The 15,476-nt window shown below is 50.2% G+C and overlaps 1 protein-coding gene and 1 long non-coding RNA gene across 3 annotated transcripts in view; one reads left to right on the top strand and one right to left on the bottom strand.

Moving 5' to 3' along the window:
- TPRX1 (tetrapeptide repeat homeobox 1) overlaps positions 1–15,476 on the top strand; it is a 30,018-nt gene that overhangs the window by 3,916 nt on the left and 10,626 nt on the right. Inside the window, exon 4 of the mRNA XM_065534689.1 lies at positions 15,247–15,416. Coding sequence (XP_065390761.1) covers positions 15,247–15,416 — 170 coding nt within the window. The remainder of the gene's footprint in view (positions 1–15,246; positions 15,417–15,476) is intronic.
- On the bottom strand, positions 11,337–15,422 carry LOC135968375 (uncharacterized). Of its 2 annotated transcripts, XR_010583071.1 has the most exons (4): positions 14,839–15,422; positions 14,321–14,635; positions 13,825–13,887; positions 11,337–13,371 (listed from the first exon to the last, which is right to left on the bottom strand). It is a non-coding gene; the product is annotated as an uncharacterized lncRNA (long non-coding RNA). The 2 variants fall into 2 exon arrangements; XR_012427790.1 differs by lacking the exons at positions 11,337–13,371; positions 13,825–13,887 and adding an exon at positions 13,481–13,790.

The raw sequence follows: 15,476 nt of genomic DNA, 5'->3' as shown, positions 1-15,476 counted from the left end.
CTTCTGCAAAGTGGATACAGTGACAAGCTGTCACAATGAGCCCTGGGAACCCCGTGTCCCAGGCCTAGCATGGGGTGGCCTGGGGTGGGAGTGGGAGCAGAGGAGGAAGCTGACCTCATCCAACTTCTAGGAACCCCAGGTAGACTTGAAGATGAAGAGCGGGTCTCTGGGGCCAAAGAGATTTAAATTCTACCCCTGGTTCTTCCACTCATCACCTGTGTGACCTCGGGAATTGACGAAACTTCTCTCAGCCTCAGTTTCCTCCTCTGAGAAAGGGACCTCTGAGCTCCGTGGGGCTGTGGTGAGTGTCCTAAGAAGCCATGTCGCCTGGTGGTCAGGAGGGCACAGGCTCCGGGGCAGGTGCTGGCCCAGCCCTGGCTCTGCCGCTGATGTGCGAGACAGAACTGGAGACTTCACTTCCCTCAGCCTCAGTTTCCTCCTCTGTAAAGCGGGGATGATACCAGGAGCCACCTCGGAGGAAGTTTCCATGGGGTTATGGTTCCCTGAGATCTTGTTCCCAAGGTCCGTGGTGCATGCAGTGTGTGAGAAGCTGGGACCCCCTGGAAGTCCTTAAGGTCTTCAACCACCTGACCTGTGGGCACCTCCCTCCCTCCCAGGCTCAGTCTCCCCTGCTGTAGAACGGAGTTATCTGTGTGTCTGCCCCATCAGGTGGCTGTGAGCTTTCAGGCCTCACCTGTGAGAACAACTGTTCAGGTGGGAACCTGGGACCCAGTGGGTGCCACACCCCACAGCTCTGAGAACCAGCCTTGGGCCTCCCAGGTTGATCCCCAGGGCAGGGACACTGATGTCCCTTGTTCCACTCTTTGAGGTCATAAAACATCAGTGCCTGGATATTCAACCAGGTTGCAGAAGACTTATACAGGCATTTCAAAAGTGAGAATAGCAAATAATCCACCAGTGTATGACACAGGGCTCACATTCATTGATCAACAGGGAAAGGCAAATGAAAAGCTCATAGTGGTAACTCCACGTCCCACCAGGACAGCTAAAATGGAAGACTGACAATGCCATGTGTTGACAAGGACATGGAGCATTCAGGATTTGCACACCCTGCTGGGGCAAAGTACTGTAGCTGTCTTTGAAAAATGGTTTGGCAGTATTTTTTAAAGTTGAGTATATGACTCAGTGCCTTCATTCCTTGGTACATACCCAACAGAAACTCTGTCTTGTTTCACCAAAAAGATGAGAACAATAATGTCCCTAGCATCAATCTTCACAAGAGCCCCACACTGAAAGCTTCCCAAATGACTGTCGATAATAGACTGGATACTTTTTTCTGCTGCATTCACTTAGAACAATCCTGCCCAGAGATAAGTCTGAAACTCCTTGGTCTCAGGATCCCTTTATGTTCTTAAAAGTCATTGAAAAGTTGGGCATGGTGGCTCACAGCTGTAATCCCAGCACTCCGGGAGGCCAAGGCAGGTGAATCGCTTGAGCCCAGGAGTTCACGACCAGACTGGGCAACATAGTAGGACTCCATCTCTACAAAAAGAAACATAAAAAATTACCTGGGGTTGATGGCACATGCCTGTAGTCCCAGCTACTCAAGAGGCTGAGGTGGGAAGATCATTTGGGCCTGGAGGGACTTAGGCTACAGTGAGCCATGATTGCACCGCTGCACTCCAACCTGGGTGACAGGGCGAGACCTTGTCTCAAAAAAAGAAAAAAAAAAATCATTGAATACCCAAAGAGCTTTTGTTTGTATCAGTTATATCCATTGCCATTTACCTTAAGAAACATTAAAACTAGCCAGGCGCAGAGGCTCACGCCTGTAATCCCAGCACTTCGGGAGGCCAAGGCAGTCGAATCACTTGAGGTCAGAAGTTCAACACCAGCCTGGCCAACTTGGTGAAACCTGTCTCTACTAAAAACGCAAAAATTAGCCGGGCGTGGTGTTGCATGCCTGTTGTCCCAGCTACTCAGGTGGCTGAGGCATGAGAATCACTTGAACTCAGGAGGTGTAGGTTGCAGTGAGCCGAGATCGCACCACTGCACTCTAGTCTGGGCAACAGAGCAAGACCCTGCTCAAAAGAACAAAAAAATAAAACAGAAAGAAACAAAATAATATATGTATCAATCCATTAAAATAACAAAAATAGGCTGAGCGCAGTGGCTAATGCCTGTAATCCCAAGCACTTTGGGAGGTTGAGGCGGGTGGATCACTTGAGGTCAGGAGTTTGAGACCAGCCCCGCCAACATGGTGAAAGCCCACCTCTACTAAAAATACAAAAATTAGCTGGACTCAGTGGCACGTACCTGTAATCCCAGCTACTCGGGAGGCTGAGACAGGAGAATCACTTGAGCCTAGGAGGTGGAGGTTGCAGTGAGCCAAGATCGCACCACTGCACTCCAGCCTGCGTGGTGGAGCAAGACTATCAAATATCCATCAATGATAGACTGGATAAAGAAAATGTGGCACATATACATCGTGGAATACTATGCAGCCATTAAAAAGGGTGAGCTCATGTCCTTTGCAGGGACATGGATGAAGCTGGAAACCATCATTCTCAGCAAACTAACACAGGAACAGAAAACCAAACACCGCATGTTCTCACTCATGAGTGGGAGCTGAACAATGAGAACACATGGACACAGGGAGGGGAACATCACACATCGGGGCCTATTGGGGGATGGGGGGCTAGGGGAGGGATAGCACTGGGAGAAATATCTAATGTAGATGACGGGTTGATGGGTGCAGCAAACCACCATGGCACGTGTATATCTATGTAACAAACCTGCATGTTCTGGACATGTATCCCAGAACTTAAAGTATAATAAAAAATTAAAAATAAATAAATAAACAAAAAGAAACAAATGATAAGATACACAATACATGGGTGAATCTCACAACTATAACACCGAAAAACAGAAGCCAGACATAACAGAGAGTATGTAGGAGAGGGAGAGAGAGAAAGAAGAATACAGTATGATTCCATTTACACAAATTATAAAAACTGGCACGTGGGCACCATGCTATTGGAAGTCAGGATAACGATTGCCATTGGAGGAAGGGAGTGAGTTGAGGGATGAGAAGGGCTTCTCTGGCTTCTGGAGGGCTGGCTATATTCTCTTTTTTTTTTTTTTTTTTTTTTTTTTTAGACAGGGTCTCAGCTGGGCGCTGTGACTCACGCCTGTAATCCCAGCACTTTGGGAGGCCCAGGCGGGCGGATCACAAGGTCAGGAGATCGATACCATCCTGGCTAACACGGTGAAACCCCGTCTCTATTAAAAAATACAAAAAAATTAGCCGGGCGAGGTGGCGGGCGCCTATAGGCCCAGCTACTAGGGAGGCTGAGGCAGGAGAATGGCGTGAAACCAGGAGGCGGAGGTAGCAGTGAGCCGAGATCGTGCCACTGCACTCCAGCCTGGACTACAGAGCGAGAGTCTCTCTCAAAAAAAAAAAAAAAAAAAACCGGCTGGGCGCGGTGGCTCACGCCTGTAATCCCAGCACTTTGGGAGGCCGAGGCAGGCGGATCACGAGGTCAGGAGATCGAGACCATCCTGACTAACACGGTGAAACCCCGTCTCTACTAAAAATGCAAAAAATTAGCTGGGCGAGGTGGCGGGCGCCTGTAGTCCCAGCTACTCGGGAGGCTGAGGCAGGAGAATGGCGTGAACCCGGGAGGCGGAGCTTGCAGTGAGCCAAGATCGCGCCACTGCACTCCAGCCTGGGCGACACAGCGAGACACCATCTCAAAAAAAAAAAAAAAAAAAAAAAAAAAACCTTGGTTTGGGAGGCCAAGGCGGGAGGATCATTTGAGGCTATGGATTAGAGACTGAGGCCGGCCTAGGCAACATAGGGAGACCCTATCTCTACAAAATAAAATATATTAGAAGGGGGAGGAGGCCAAAAAAATAATTTTAAAAAATTAAAAAGAAGGTCAGGCGCAATGGTTCACACCTGTAATCCCAGCACTTCGGGAAGCCAAGGTGGCAGGATCGCTTGAGCTCAGGAGTTCGAGACCAGCCTGGCCCACATGGCAAAACCCCATCTCCACTGAAAATACAAAACATTAGCTGCATGGTGGTGCGCACCTATAATCCCAGCTACTCAGGAGGCTGAGGCATGAGAATCGCTGGAACCCGGGAAGCAGAGATTGCAGTGAGCCGAGACTGATCACACTACTGCATGCCAGCCTGGGCAACAGAGCAAGACCCTGTCTCAATATATATATATATATAAATACATAAACAAACAATATTTGGAGCCAGCCATGTTTGCCTCTCAAAACTGTGCCCTCAACTACCCTGCTACACATGACCCAGAGTCTAAATTTAAAGACTTGGCCGGGCGCGGTGGCTCAAGCCTGTAATCCCAGCACTTTGGGAGGCCGAGACGGGTGGATCACGAGGTCAGGAGATCGAGACTATCCTGGCTAACACGGTGAAACCCCGTCTCTACTAAAAAATACAAAAAACGGGCCGGGCGCGGTGGCTCAAGCCTGTAATCCCAGCACTTTGGGAGGCCGAGACGGGCGGATCACAAGGTCAGGAGATCGAGACCATCCTGGCTAACACGGTGAAACCCCGTCTCTACTAAAAAATACAAAAACCTAGCCGGGCGAGGTGGCGGGCGCCTGTAGTCCCAGCTACTCAGGAGGCTGAGGCAGGAGAATGGCGTGAACCCGGGAGGCGGAGCTTGCAGTGAGCTGAGATCCGGCCACTGCACTCCAGGCTGGGCGACAAAGCAAGACTCTGTCTCAACAAAAAAAAAAAAAAAAAAAAAAAAATACAAAAAACTAGCCAGGCGAGGTGGCGGGCGCCTGTAGTCCCAGCTACTCGGGAGGCTGAGGCAGGAGAATGGCGTGAACCCGGGAGGCAGAGCTTGCAGTGAGCTGAGATCCGGCCACTGCACTCCAGCCTGGGCGACAGAGCGAGACTCCGTCTCAAAAAAAAATAATAATAAAAAAATAAAGACTTGCCCCAAGTCCCAAATAAACACCGCAGGGTCCTCTCCAGCTCTTGAAATTTAAAGTAACTAATGGCTCAAAGAGCTTTTGTTGATATTGACTATATATCTATTGCTACTTACTGTATTGGAAATTATTTCTTTTTACTTTTTTTTTTTTTTTTTTTGAGACGGAGTCTCGCTGTGTCGCCCAGGCTGGAGTGCAGTGGCGCGAGCTCGGCTCACTGCAAGCTCCGCCTCCTGGGTTCACGCCATTCTCCCGCCTCAGCCTCCGAGTAGCTGGGACTACAGGCGCCCGCCACCATGCCCAGCTAGTTTTTTGTATTTTTAGTAGAGACGGGGTTTCACAATGTTAGCCAGGATGGTCTCGATCTCCTGACCTCATGATCCACCCGCCTCTGCCTCCCAAAGTGCTGGGATTACAGGCTTGAGCCACCGCGCCCGGCCTTTTTTTTTTTTTTTTGAGACAGAGTCTTGCTCTGTTGCCCAGGCTGGAGTGCAGTGACGTAATCACAGCTCACTGAAGCCTCAACCTCCTAGGCTCAAATGATCCTCTCGTCTCAGCCTCCTGAGTAGCTGGAACTACAGGTGCACACCACCACACCTGCCTTTTTTCTTTTTCTCTTTTTTCTTTTTTTTTTTTTTTGAAGAGACGAGGGTCTCACTATGTTGCCCAGACTGGTCTCAACCTCCTGATCTCAAGTGATCCTCCTGCCTGGGCCTCCCAAAGTGCTGGGATTACAGGCATGAGCCACTGGGCCTGGCATGAAGTAGAAATTAAAAGTGTGGAATTAAAAAATACTTTTGAAGATTTTAAATTTTATTTAAAATGTATTTTGAGCCGGACGCGGTGGCTCACGCCTGTAATCCCAGCACTTTGGGAGGCCGAGGTGGGTGGATCACGAGGTCAGGAGTTCAAGACCAGCCTGGCCAACATGGTGAAACCCCGTCTCTACTAAAATACAAAAATTAGCTGGGAATATATATATTCCTAGCTATTGGGAGGCTGAGACAGGAGAATCCTTTGAACCCAGGAGTCAGAGGTTTCAGTGAGCCAAGATCACACCACTGCACTCCAGCCTGGGCGACAGGGCAGGACTCCGTCTCAAAATAAAAAAAATTCAGTAATGTTGGCCCCCTTCTAACCCCTTAAATGTGGTTCCCTAAACAGCCAGGGAATATGCCTGTGTCCACTCCCTGCCTCCGCCGACATGGCCCACAACCCCCATCCCACGCCCACCCCCACCCCACCCCCACACCCACCCCCACCCCCACGCCCACCCCCACCCCCACCCCCACCCCCACCCTGCCCTTCTCTGTCCCCTCTGTCTTCGGGTCTCCCTCGTCCTCTGCCGCCCCCTGGTGGCCGTCCTGGCGCCTGGGTCTCCCCATCGCTGCCTCTCTGACCCTGTCCTGGTCCCATTTAGCAAATGTTCCAATCCTCTTAGGCCCGGCCAGCCTCAGCAGAGCAGAGAGAATTAGATCCGATTTGGGGGTGGAGGGGGGCGGACTCCCAGAATATAATGAAAACTCCTGCTTGTCAGACCCTGGAAGGCGGTAGACATACAGCAACTCACACACTGGGATCCCACAAGGGGCAACGAGGAGGGGAAACTGAGGAACAGAGAAGGGGGGAGACAGACAGGCAGGGTGGGGGGACGCCAAGGGGCGGAGAGGGCACCTGGAGGCTGAGAGGTCTTGCTCCCTGCGCCTGGAAAGTGTCTTCCCAATTTGGCTCTCACTGCCACGGTCACCGGAGCGCCTAGTGCCTCCACCTGCAATTCTGGAGTATCTTCCCTCTCTACAAGGACCCGATTCTCTCATCCAGAGTTATTTATTAATTCTTGGCATGTGGTTTTTTGGGGTTGTGTTTGGGGGGGCTTGTGGGGTTTTGGGGGGATTGTTTGTTTGTGTTTGGAGACAGGGTCTCACCCTGTTGCCCAGGCTGGAGTGCAGGTGGAGAGCACAGCTCAATGTAGCCTCAACCTCCCAGACTCCAGCGATCCTCCCACCTCAGCCTCCCAAGCAGCCGGGACTACAGGAACACACCACTCCACCTGGCTAATTTTGGGAGGGTTTTTTTGTTTGTTTTATGCTTTTGTTTTTATTTGTTTTGAAACAGAGTCTCACTCGGTCACCCAGGCTGGAGTGCAGTGGTGTGAGCTCGGCTCACTGCAACCTCCACCTCCTGGGTTCAAGCCATTCTCCTGCTTCAACCTCCTGAGTAACTAGGATTACAGGCACGTGCCACCACGCCTAGCTAATTTTTGTATTTTTAGTACAGATGGGGTTGCACCATGTTGGCCAGGCTGGTCTTGAACTCCTGACCTCAAGTGATCCACGCACCTCAGCCCCCCAAAGCACTAGGATTACAGATGTGAGCCACCATGCCCAGGCTTTTTTGTTTAGTTTTTGGTTTTGGGGGGATTTTTTGAGATGGAGTATCACTCTGTGGCCCAGGCCGAAGTGCAGTGTTTCTCACTTAACCTTTGCTTTATTCTGTTTCTCTCTTTTAATTTCTGCCTCAGTGTGATCTCGGCTCACTGCAACCTCCCCTCCTGGGTTCAAACAATTCTCCTGCCTTGGCCTCCCAAGTAGCTGGGACTACAGGCGCACACTACCATGCCCGACTAATTTTTTGTATTTTTAGTAAAGACAGAGTTTCACCCTATTGGCCAGGCTGGTCTCGAAACCCTCACCTCAACTGATCCTCCTGGCTCGGCCTCCCAAAGTGCTGGGATTACAGGCATGAGTCACCATGCCTGACCATTTTTTGTATTTTTTAGAGAGACAAGGTCTCGCTATTTTGCCCAGGCTGGTCTCGAACTCCTGGCCTCAAGCAATCCACCCACCTCAGCCTCCCAAGGTGCTGGGATTACAGGCATTAGCCATAGCGCGCAGCCTATTCTGTGATTCTTTGAGTAAAGCACCTGCCTTCCCCCACTCGGAGGATGAGTTCCATGAGAACAAGGGCTATACCCGTTAACTATCTGGAGGTGCCTAGGTCAGTCCCTTGAATGTACAGAGCACTTAATAAATACAGGCAGTTCTCAGGCCGGGTGCGGGTGACTCACACCTATAATCCCAGCACATTGGGAGGCTGAGGTGGGCGGATCACCTGAGGTCGGGAGTTCAAGACCAGCCTGACCAACATGGAGAAACCCCATCTCTACTAAAAAAAAACAAAATTAGCCAGGCATGGTGGCAGGTGCCTGTAATCCCAGCTACTTGGGAGGCTGAGGCAGGAGAATTGCTTGAACCCAGGAGGCAGAGATTGCAGGGAGCTGAGATTGCGCCATTGCACTCCAGCCTGGGCAACAAGAGCGAAACTCCGTCTCAAAATATATATATATATAAAATAAATTAAAAATAAATAAATAAATACAGGCAGTTCTCAGAATATTCTTACTGGTTATGTTCTATGAAGTTGCCATGAACATGGTCTTAGCCAATAAGGAACCACTGCTCCCGGGGGTAATACAGATTTGGGGTCCTGCAAGGATCTGCTCACACTATTGTCATCAATCGATCAATACCTCACCCTGGTTCATGCGTGTTTCGGTTTAAAGACATCTTATTGAACATATATTAATATATTATTGATTCATTCAAATTAAACTCAGGGCTGGCCAGGTGCGGTGGCTCACACCTGTAATTTTAGCACATTGGGAGGCTGAGGCGGGTGGATCACCTGAGGTCAGGAGTTTGAGACCAACCTGGCCAACATGGTGAAACCCCGTCTCTACTAAAAAGACAAAAATTAGCCAGGCATAGTGGCAGGCACCTGTAATCCCAGCTACTCTGGAGGCTGACGCATGAGAATCCCTTGAACCCGGGAGGCAGAAGTTGCAGTGACCCGAGATCAATCCACTGCAGTCCAGTCTGGGTGACAGAGAGAGATCCTGTCTCAAAAAATAAAATTTAATAAAAAAGAGAGAAAGGACAGTGTTTCAAGAATGAATGTCCAGACACTGAGAGGAACCCCAATAGCAGAAAGACATTGAACAACAGGATTCTAGAAAGCAGGCCAGGCGTGGTGGCTCACACCTGTAATCCCAGCACTTTGGGAGGCCGAGGCGGGTGGATCACAAGGTCAGGAGATCGAGACCATCCTGGCTAACACGGTGAAACTCCGTCTCTACTAAAAATACAAGAAATTAGCCAGGCATGGTGGCAGGCGCCTGTAGTCCCAGCTACTCGGGAGGCTGAGGCAGGAGAATGGCGTGAACCTGGGAGGCAGAGCTTGTAGTGAGCCGAGATTGTGCCACTGCATTCCAGCCTGGACGACAGAGCAAGACCCCGTCTCAATAAATAAATAAATAAATAAATAAATAAATAAATAAATAAAATAAAATTTTTTTAAAAAGATAGAGAAAGGACAGTGCTTCAAGAATGAATGTCCAGACACCGAGAGGAACCCCAATGGCAGAAAGACATTGAACAACAGGATTCTAGAAAGCAAAAGCCAACCTCACACCTTCATCACCCTCACTCTGATCTGCCCAATATTGTCTTCAAAGCCCAAACGACTCCTTGTTGCCCGTGTGCCCCTCCTGAACCCCCTGCCCCTGCACCAAGACATACCCTCACATTGCAGAGGATGGGGAGGTGTCTGTGGGCCTCTTGGGGGCAGGAGCAGAGTTGAGTCAACCCCACCAAGAGGTCCACCCCATCAGAGCCCACAGGCATAGGGTAAAAGAGGAGACTGAAGAATTGATGGGAGGCCGGGCGTGCCTGTAATCCCAGCACTGTGGGAAGCAGAGGCAGGCAGACCACAAGGTCAGGAATTCGAGACCAATCTGGCCAATATGGTGAAATGCCGTCTCTACAAAAAATAGAAAAATTAGCCAGGGGTGGTGGCAGGCACCTGTAATCCCAGCTACTCGGGAGGCTGAGGCAAGAGAAGGGCCTGAACCCAAGAGGTGGAGGTTGCAGTGAGCCAAGATCCTGCCACTGCACTCCAGCCTGGGTGACAGAGCGAGACTCTGTCTCAAAAAAAAAAAAAAAAAAAAAAATTGATGGATAAGGAGAGAGCCATTGTTTCTGTTCTGAAGGAATCAAATACGAATGGATTTATTTATTTATTTATTTATTTATTTATTTATTTATTTGAGATGGAGTCTTACTCTGTCACCTAGGCTGGAGTGCAGTGGCACAATCTCGGCTCACTGCAGCCTCTGCTTCCCGGGTTCAAGCGATTCTCCTGCCTCAGCCTCCCGAGTAGCTGGGACTACAGGCGCCCTCCACCATGTGCAGTTCATTTTTGTATTTCTGGTAGAGACGGGGTTTCACCATGTTGGCCAGACTGGTCTTGAACTCCTGACCTCAGATGATCCTCCAGCCTCAGTCTCCCAAAGTGCTGGGATTACAGGTGTGAGTCATTGCGCCTGGCCAAGAATGGATTTCATAATCCCTTCTGCATGCTTTTCCACCTGCTTCATTCCCACCTACGTTGCTTTTGCCCCAGGCTCCGGAAGACCTCCCTCCATCCACGTGACTCTAGGAATTTGGTCATTGCCTGGGAAGGCCCAGGAGGAATCTCCAGAAATTCCGTCCAACCCTGAAGACACATCAAGACGAGAGAAGGCATAGGGACTTCTGTGGGCAGGGTGCCGACGAGCCCTCGGGTGGCATTCAAGGCCAGAAATGCTTCTTGTTTTCCAGGTTGTCCCTTAAAAAATCATAATTATAAGCAGCGGGAAATAGAGAAAATAGACATTCCCCATCATCTCTGGGTACTTACTTTTGCAGGAGTTTTTATCATTGTTATTTATTGTTCATTCAAATATATTACGGGCCAGACAAGGTGGCTTATGCCTCTAATCTCAGCACTTTGGGAGGCCAACGTGGATGGATCACTTGAGGTCAGGAGTTAGAGATCAGCCTGGGCAACATGGCAAAACCCCGTCTCTACAAAAAATACAAAAATTAGCCAAGCGTGGTGGCGCAGGCGCCTGTCCTCCCAGCTACTTGGGAGGCTGAGGTGGGAGAAGGGCTTGAGCCAAGGAGGCAGAGGTTGCAGTGAGCCGAGATCGTGCCAGTGCAATCCAGCCTGGGTGACAGAGTGAGATCCTGTCTCCAAAAAAAAAAAAAAGAAAGAAAAGAAAATATATATATGTAGAATATGTATATATTTTTGTATGTGCTTATTAAATGTATACATTCTTCAAAATAAACAACGTGCCTGAGACAGCATTCGACATGGAAAACACAAACTCAATCCTTTAGTTCATTATTAGTCAGCAACTTTGAGCTTTTCCTATTATAGACATGGGAATTCGGGAGGAATAAAAAAAAAAAGCCCAACAAAGTGTCTGCATTCAAGACACATTTATTTCAGTAAACAGCAAGCAGACATCCAACAGGCAAACAAAACAAAAAATACGTTAAAAATCATCATTTGTTGGCCGGGCGCGGTGGCTCAAGCCTGTAATCCCAGCACTTTGGGAGGCTGAGGCAGGCGGATCACAAGGTCAGGAGATCGAGACCACAGTGAAACCCCGTCTCTACTAAAAATACAAAAAATTAGCCGGGCGCGGTGGCGGGCGCCTGTAGTCCTAGCTACTCAGGAGGCTGAGGCAGGAGAATGGCGTGAACCCAGGAGGCGGAGCTTGCAGTGAGCCCAGATCGCGCCACTGCACTCCAGCCTGGGCAACAGCGTGAGACTCCGTCTCAAAAAAAAAAAAAAAAAAAAAAAAAAAAAAAAAAATCATCATTTGTTACTAATTGGTTACCCCTGCATCCCTTTTTTCAACTTTTATTACCACTCCATAGTCTGAGGTTGCCACAAATTAATCATCTTCTAATTTGTGGGCGTGAGTTAATCCAACTAACTCAGTTGATATTTCAAAGAAATGCTACACTGAACACTGATATCTGCGCTTATTCACAGGGGAGCAAGAATTTTCCCAGGATAAGTCTTACAATAAATAATTGAGGGCAGGCACGGTGGCTCACACCTGTAATCCCAGCACTTTGGGAGGTCAAGGTGCACAGATCACCTGAGGTCAGAAGTTCACATGGTGAAACTCCATCTCTACTAAAAATACAAAAAAAAAAAAAAATTAGCCGGGTGTGGTGGCAGGCGCCTGTAGTTCCAGCCACTCGGAAGGCTAAGGCAGGAGAATCGCTTGAATCCAAGAGGCAGAGATTGCAGTAAGCCAAGATCACACCACTGCACTTTAGTCTAGGTGACAGATCGAGACTCAGTCTCAATAAATAAATAAATAAAATAAGAAAATTGGCCGGGCGCGGTGGCTCACGACTGTAATCCCAGCACTTCGGGAGGCTGAGGTGGGCGGATCACTTGAAGTCAGGCATTCAAGACCAGCCTGGCCAACATGGTGAAACCCTGTCTCTACTAAAAATACATAAAATTGACTGGGCGTGGTGGTGTGCGCCTGTAATCCCAGCTACTCGGAAGGCTGAAGCAGGAGAATCACTTGAACCTAGAGGTGAGGTTGCAGGGAGCCAAGATCACGCCACTACTGCACTCCAGCCTGGGTGATAGAGCAAGAGTCCATCTCAAAAAAAAAAAAAAAAAATTAAATGGTTTTTAGTCTATTTGCAGAGTTGTGCCTCCATCACTACAGTCAATTTTAGAACATTTTTCACCATGCCCAGGAGCTATCCCCGTAGCTATTCCCAGTTGGTCCCAATTTTCCCTTCTCCCCAACCCCTAGCAACCACTAATCTGCTTTCTGTCCCTATGAATTTGCCTATTCTGGACACTTCGTATAAATAGAATCATATATGTGCTTTTCAGTCTGGCTTCTTTCACTTGGCTTCATGTTGGCAAGGTTCATCCACGTTGTAGCATGTATCAGAGCTTTATTCCTTTTCGTGGTTGAGTACTATCCCATTGTGTGAATACAGAACATTTTGGGTTTCTATTTTTTGTGGGGTTTTTTTTTTGGGGGGGGCGTTGTTTTGTTTTGTTTTTTGAGGTGGAGTCTCCCTCTGTCACCCAGGCTGGAGTTCAGTGGCACGATCTCAGCTCCCTGCAACCTCTGCCTCCTGGGTTCAAGTGATTCTCCTACCTCAGCCTAACAAATAGGTGGGATTCCAGGCTCCTGCCACCACGCTTGGCTAATTTTTTGTATTTTTAGCAGAGACCTGTTTTTACCTTGTTGACCAAGCTGGCCTCAAACTCCTGACCTCAAGCGATTCGCCCACCTCAGCCTCCCAAAGTGCTGGGATTACAGGCATGAGCCACCGCGCCCGGCCACACGGCATTTTGTTTATCCATCAGTGGATCGATGTTTCAGCGTTTTCTCCTCTTGGGTGATTGTGAATCATGCTGCCGTGAACTTGCTTATATTTAAATGTCTGTTTTCACAAAATAGTACCAGTGAGCTTGTTCATCTGTTTATGTCTTTATTGGCCAAATAAATAGCCATGGTGCAAAATCTCCGTGGTCACCACTGTGTTCCCAGCATGTCCTGTAGATGAAGCCGGACAACACATGCGATGAGGAATCATTGCTGGGGATGCTGCTTTCTACAACAGAACTCTAAGTAGCAGGTGAAAACAATAAGCCAGGCCTGTGGTAACAATGTCTACGTTTTATTGAATTTTGAAATTGATTGCATGAGTCATTTCTAGTTCCCTGCACCATGAGCCTTGTCAATCTCTCTAACCCCCGAATCCATGTGGGTCCTGCCATGGGGAAATGGGGACAGCCAGGTGTCTGACAGAGAAGATGCATCTCTGAGGGATCTGATTTCTGTAGACCAAGGTCATGGGTCCCCTGTATCTTCAGCAGCAGGTTCATTCACTCACAAGGGCAGACCAGCAGCGGTCCATGGGCACGTCCATCAGACCTGTGCCCCTTCCTGATACAGGGAGCCCCGTATATAAACTGGAATAAACCAGCACTGAGGTCATTTACTCACCAGGAGAAACCAGCAGAGGTCTATGTAAATGCCCATCAGAACTTCGCCCCACAGGCAAATTCACTACAGAAACCAAACCATTATCAGCAGGACCAATGTGTACCGAGCTCTGCTTACACCTATAGGCACCTGGGGGGCAATTTTTGGAATGGATAGTAGGGGCCAGAGTGGCCTCAAGGGATCAAAGAGGAGGCTGTGGGGTCATCCAGGAGGGAGGGATGGTGGCTGGACAAGGCGGGCAGCCCGGGAGCCGGGAGGAGTGGGTAGACTCGCTGACATTGGTCATGCGGGGCCCCAGCCCTGGGAAGGAACAAGGATGACTCCTGGGGGCTGACTGGCGGTGCCTCTCCTGAGATGGGGACCCCAACCACAGGTCACAATGCTGACTCCCCAAGCCCGCATGGAATGCCACCTCGCCTGGGCCCACGAGGGTGAAACCAAGGCTGTGTTGCCCACTGAGGTTCCCCAGCTCCTAGCACAGCTTGGCAGGCAGTACCTGATCAGTGATGAAGGATTCATCCATCATTCAGCTCCTCCAGCGGACGGGACTGCAGGGCAGGGTGGGAAAGGGAGGGTCCCGGCAGGGTGGGCCAGGGTGGGCACAGCACAGAAGTGATTTAAGAGCCAAGCACTTGTCAGTACACACTTGTGTTTGGGAACAGAGCAGGACGCAGGATGCAAGACCCTGGTCATCGCCAAGGTGAGCGGGGGCAGGGGTGTGAGGGGTCTGAACTGATCCTGTGGCCGAGGCTGCAGAGTGCAGATCTGGGCAGCCAGAGCAGGGCTGGGCCTGTGCGGGAGGCTTCCCGTCCTGCAGAGAGGGGAGAACTTAGCGGCGTTTGGGAAATGAAAACCCATGCAGCCGCGCGGAGCGTCTCACGCCTGTGATCCCAGCTCTTTGGGAGGCCACGGTGGGAGGATCACTTGAGCCCAGGACTCTGAAACCAGCTGGGCCAACACAGTGAGACCCGTCTTTACCAAAAATACGAGTTACCCAGGGGTGGTGGTGCACACCTGTGTCCCAGCTACCCGGGAGACTGAGGCGGGGGGATTGCTTGAGGCCAGGAGGTGGAGGCTGCCTTGAGCCGTGTTCACATCACTGCACTCCAGCCTGGGTGACAGAGCGAGATCCTCTCTCCAAGAAAAAGACAGAAGGAAAGATATTAAACCAGCACCTATGCTGCCTGCCTTCCCTTCTGTGGGGTCCCTAATAATACAGGAGCTGTTATCATGCCCATTTCCTAGATGTGGACCCTGAGGCCCAGAGACGTGCAAGGTCTGGTCCGGATACCAGGCTGCCATCCGCGGTGCCGCCCCAGCCCACACTGCCCGGGCTCCTGGCCTCGGGCAGGGGACGGGGTCCCTAGGCGGGGCCGGGGGCTCCCTGGGGCCTTCTCTGACCTGTTTCCCTCCCGCCCCCAGGCCCTTCCCTGGCCCCGGACCCTCCAAGGAGACAGCGGCAGGAGCGCACGGTCTACACTCAAAGCCAGCAGGAAGTGCTAGAAAGTTACTTTCAGAACGACCAGTACCCGAACTACCACAAGCGACAGAAACTGGCGGAGGAACTCGGCCTCAAGGAGCACCAACTGCAGGTCTGACTCCCACCCCCCTCTTCCCGCCCTAGTCACCCCAAGGAGCCTCTTCATCTCTCA

Source organism: Macaca fascicularis, chromosome 19 (genome assembly GCF_037993035.2).
Source record: "Macaca fascicularis isolate 582-1 chromosome 19, T2T-MFA8v1.1".
Taxonomy (NCBI): Eukaryota; Metazoa; Chordata; class Mammalia; order Primates; family Cercopithecidae; genus Macaca; species Macaca fascicularis.
The sequence above is the reverse complement of the archived record's forward strand: the minus strand, read 5'-3'. Positions and strand labels throughout refer to the sequence as shown.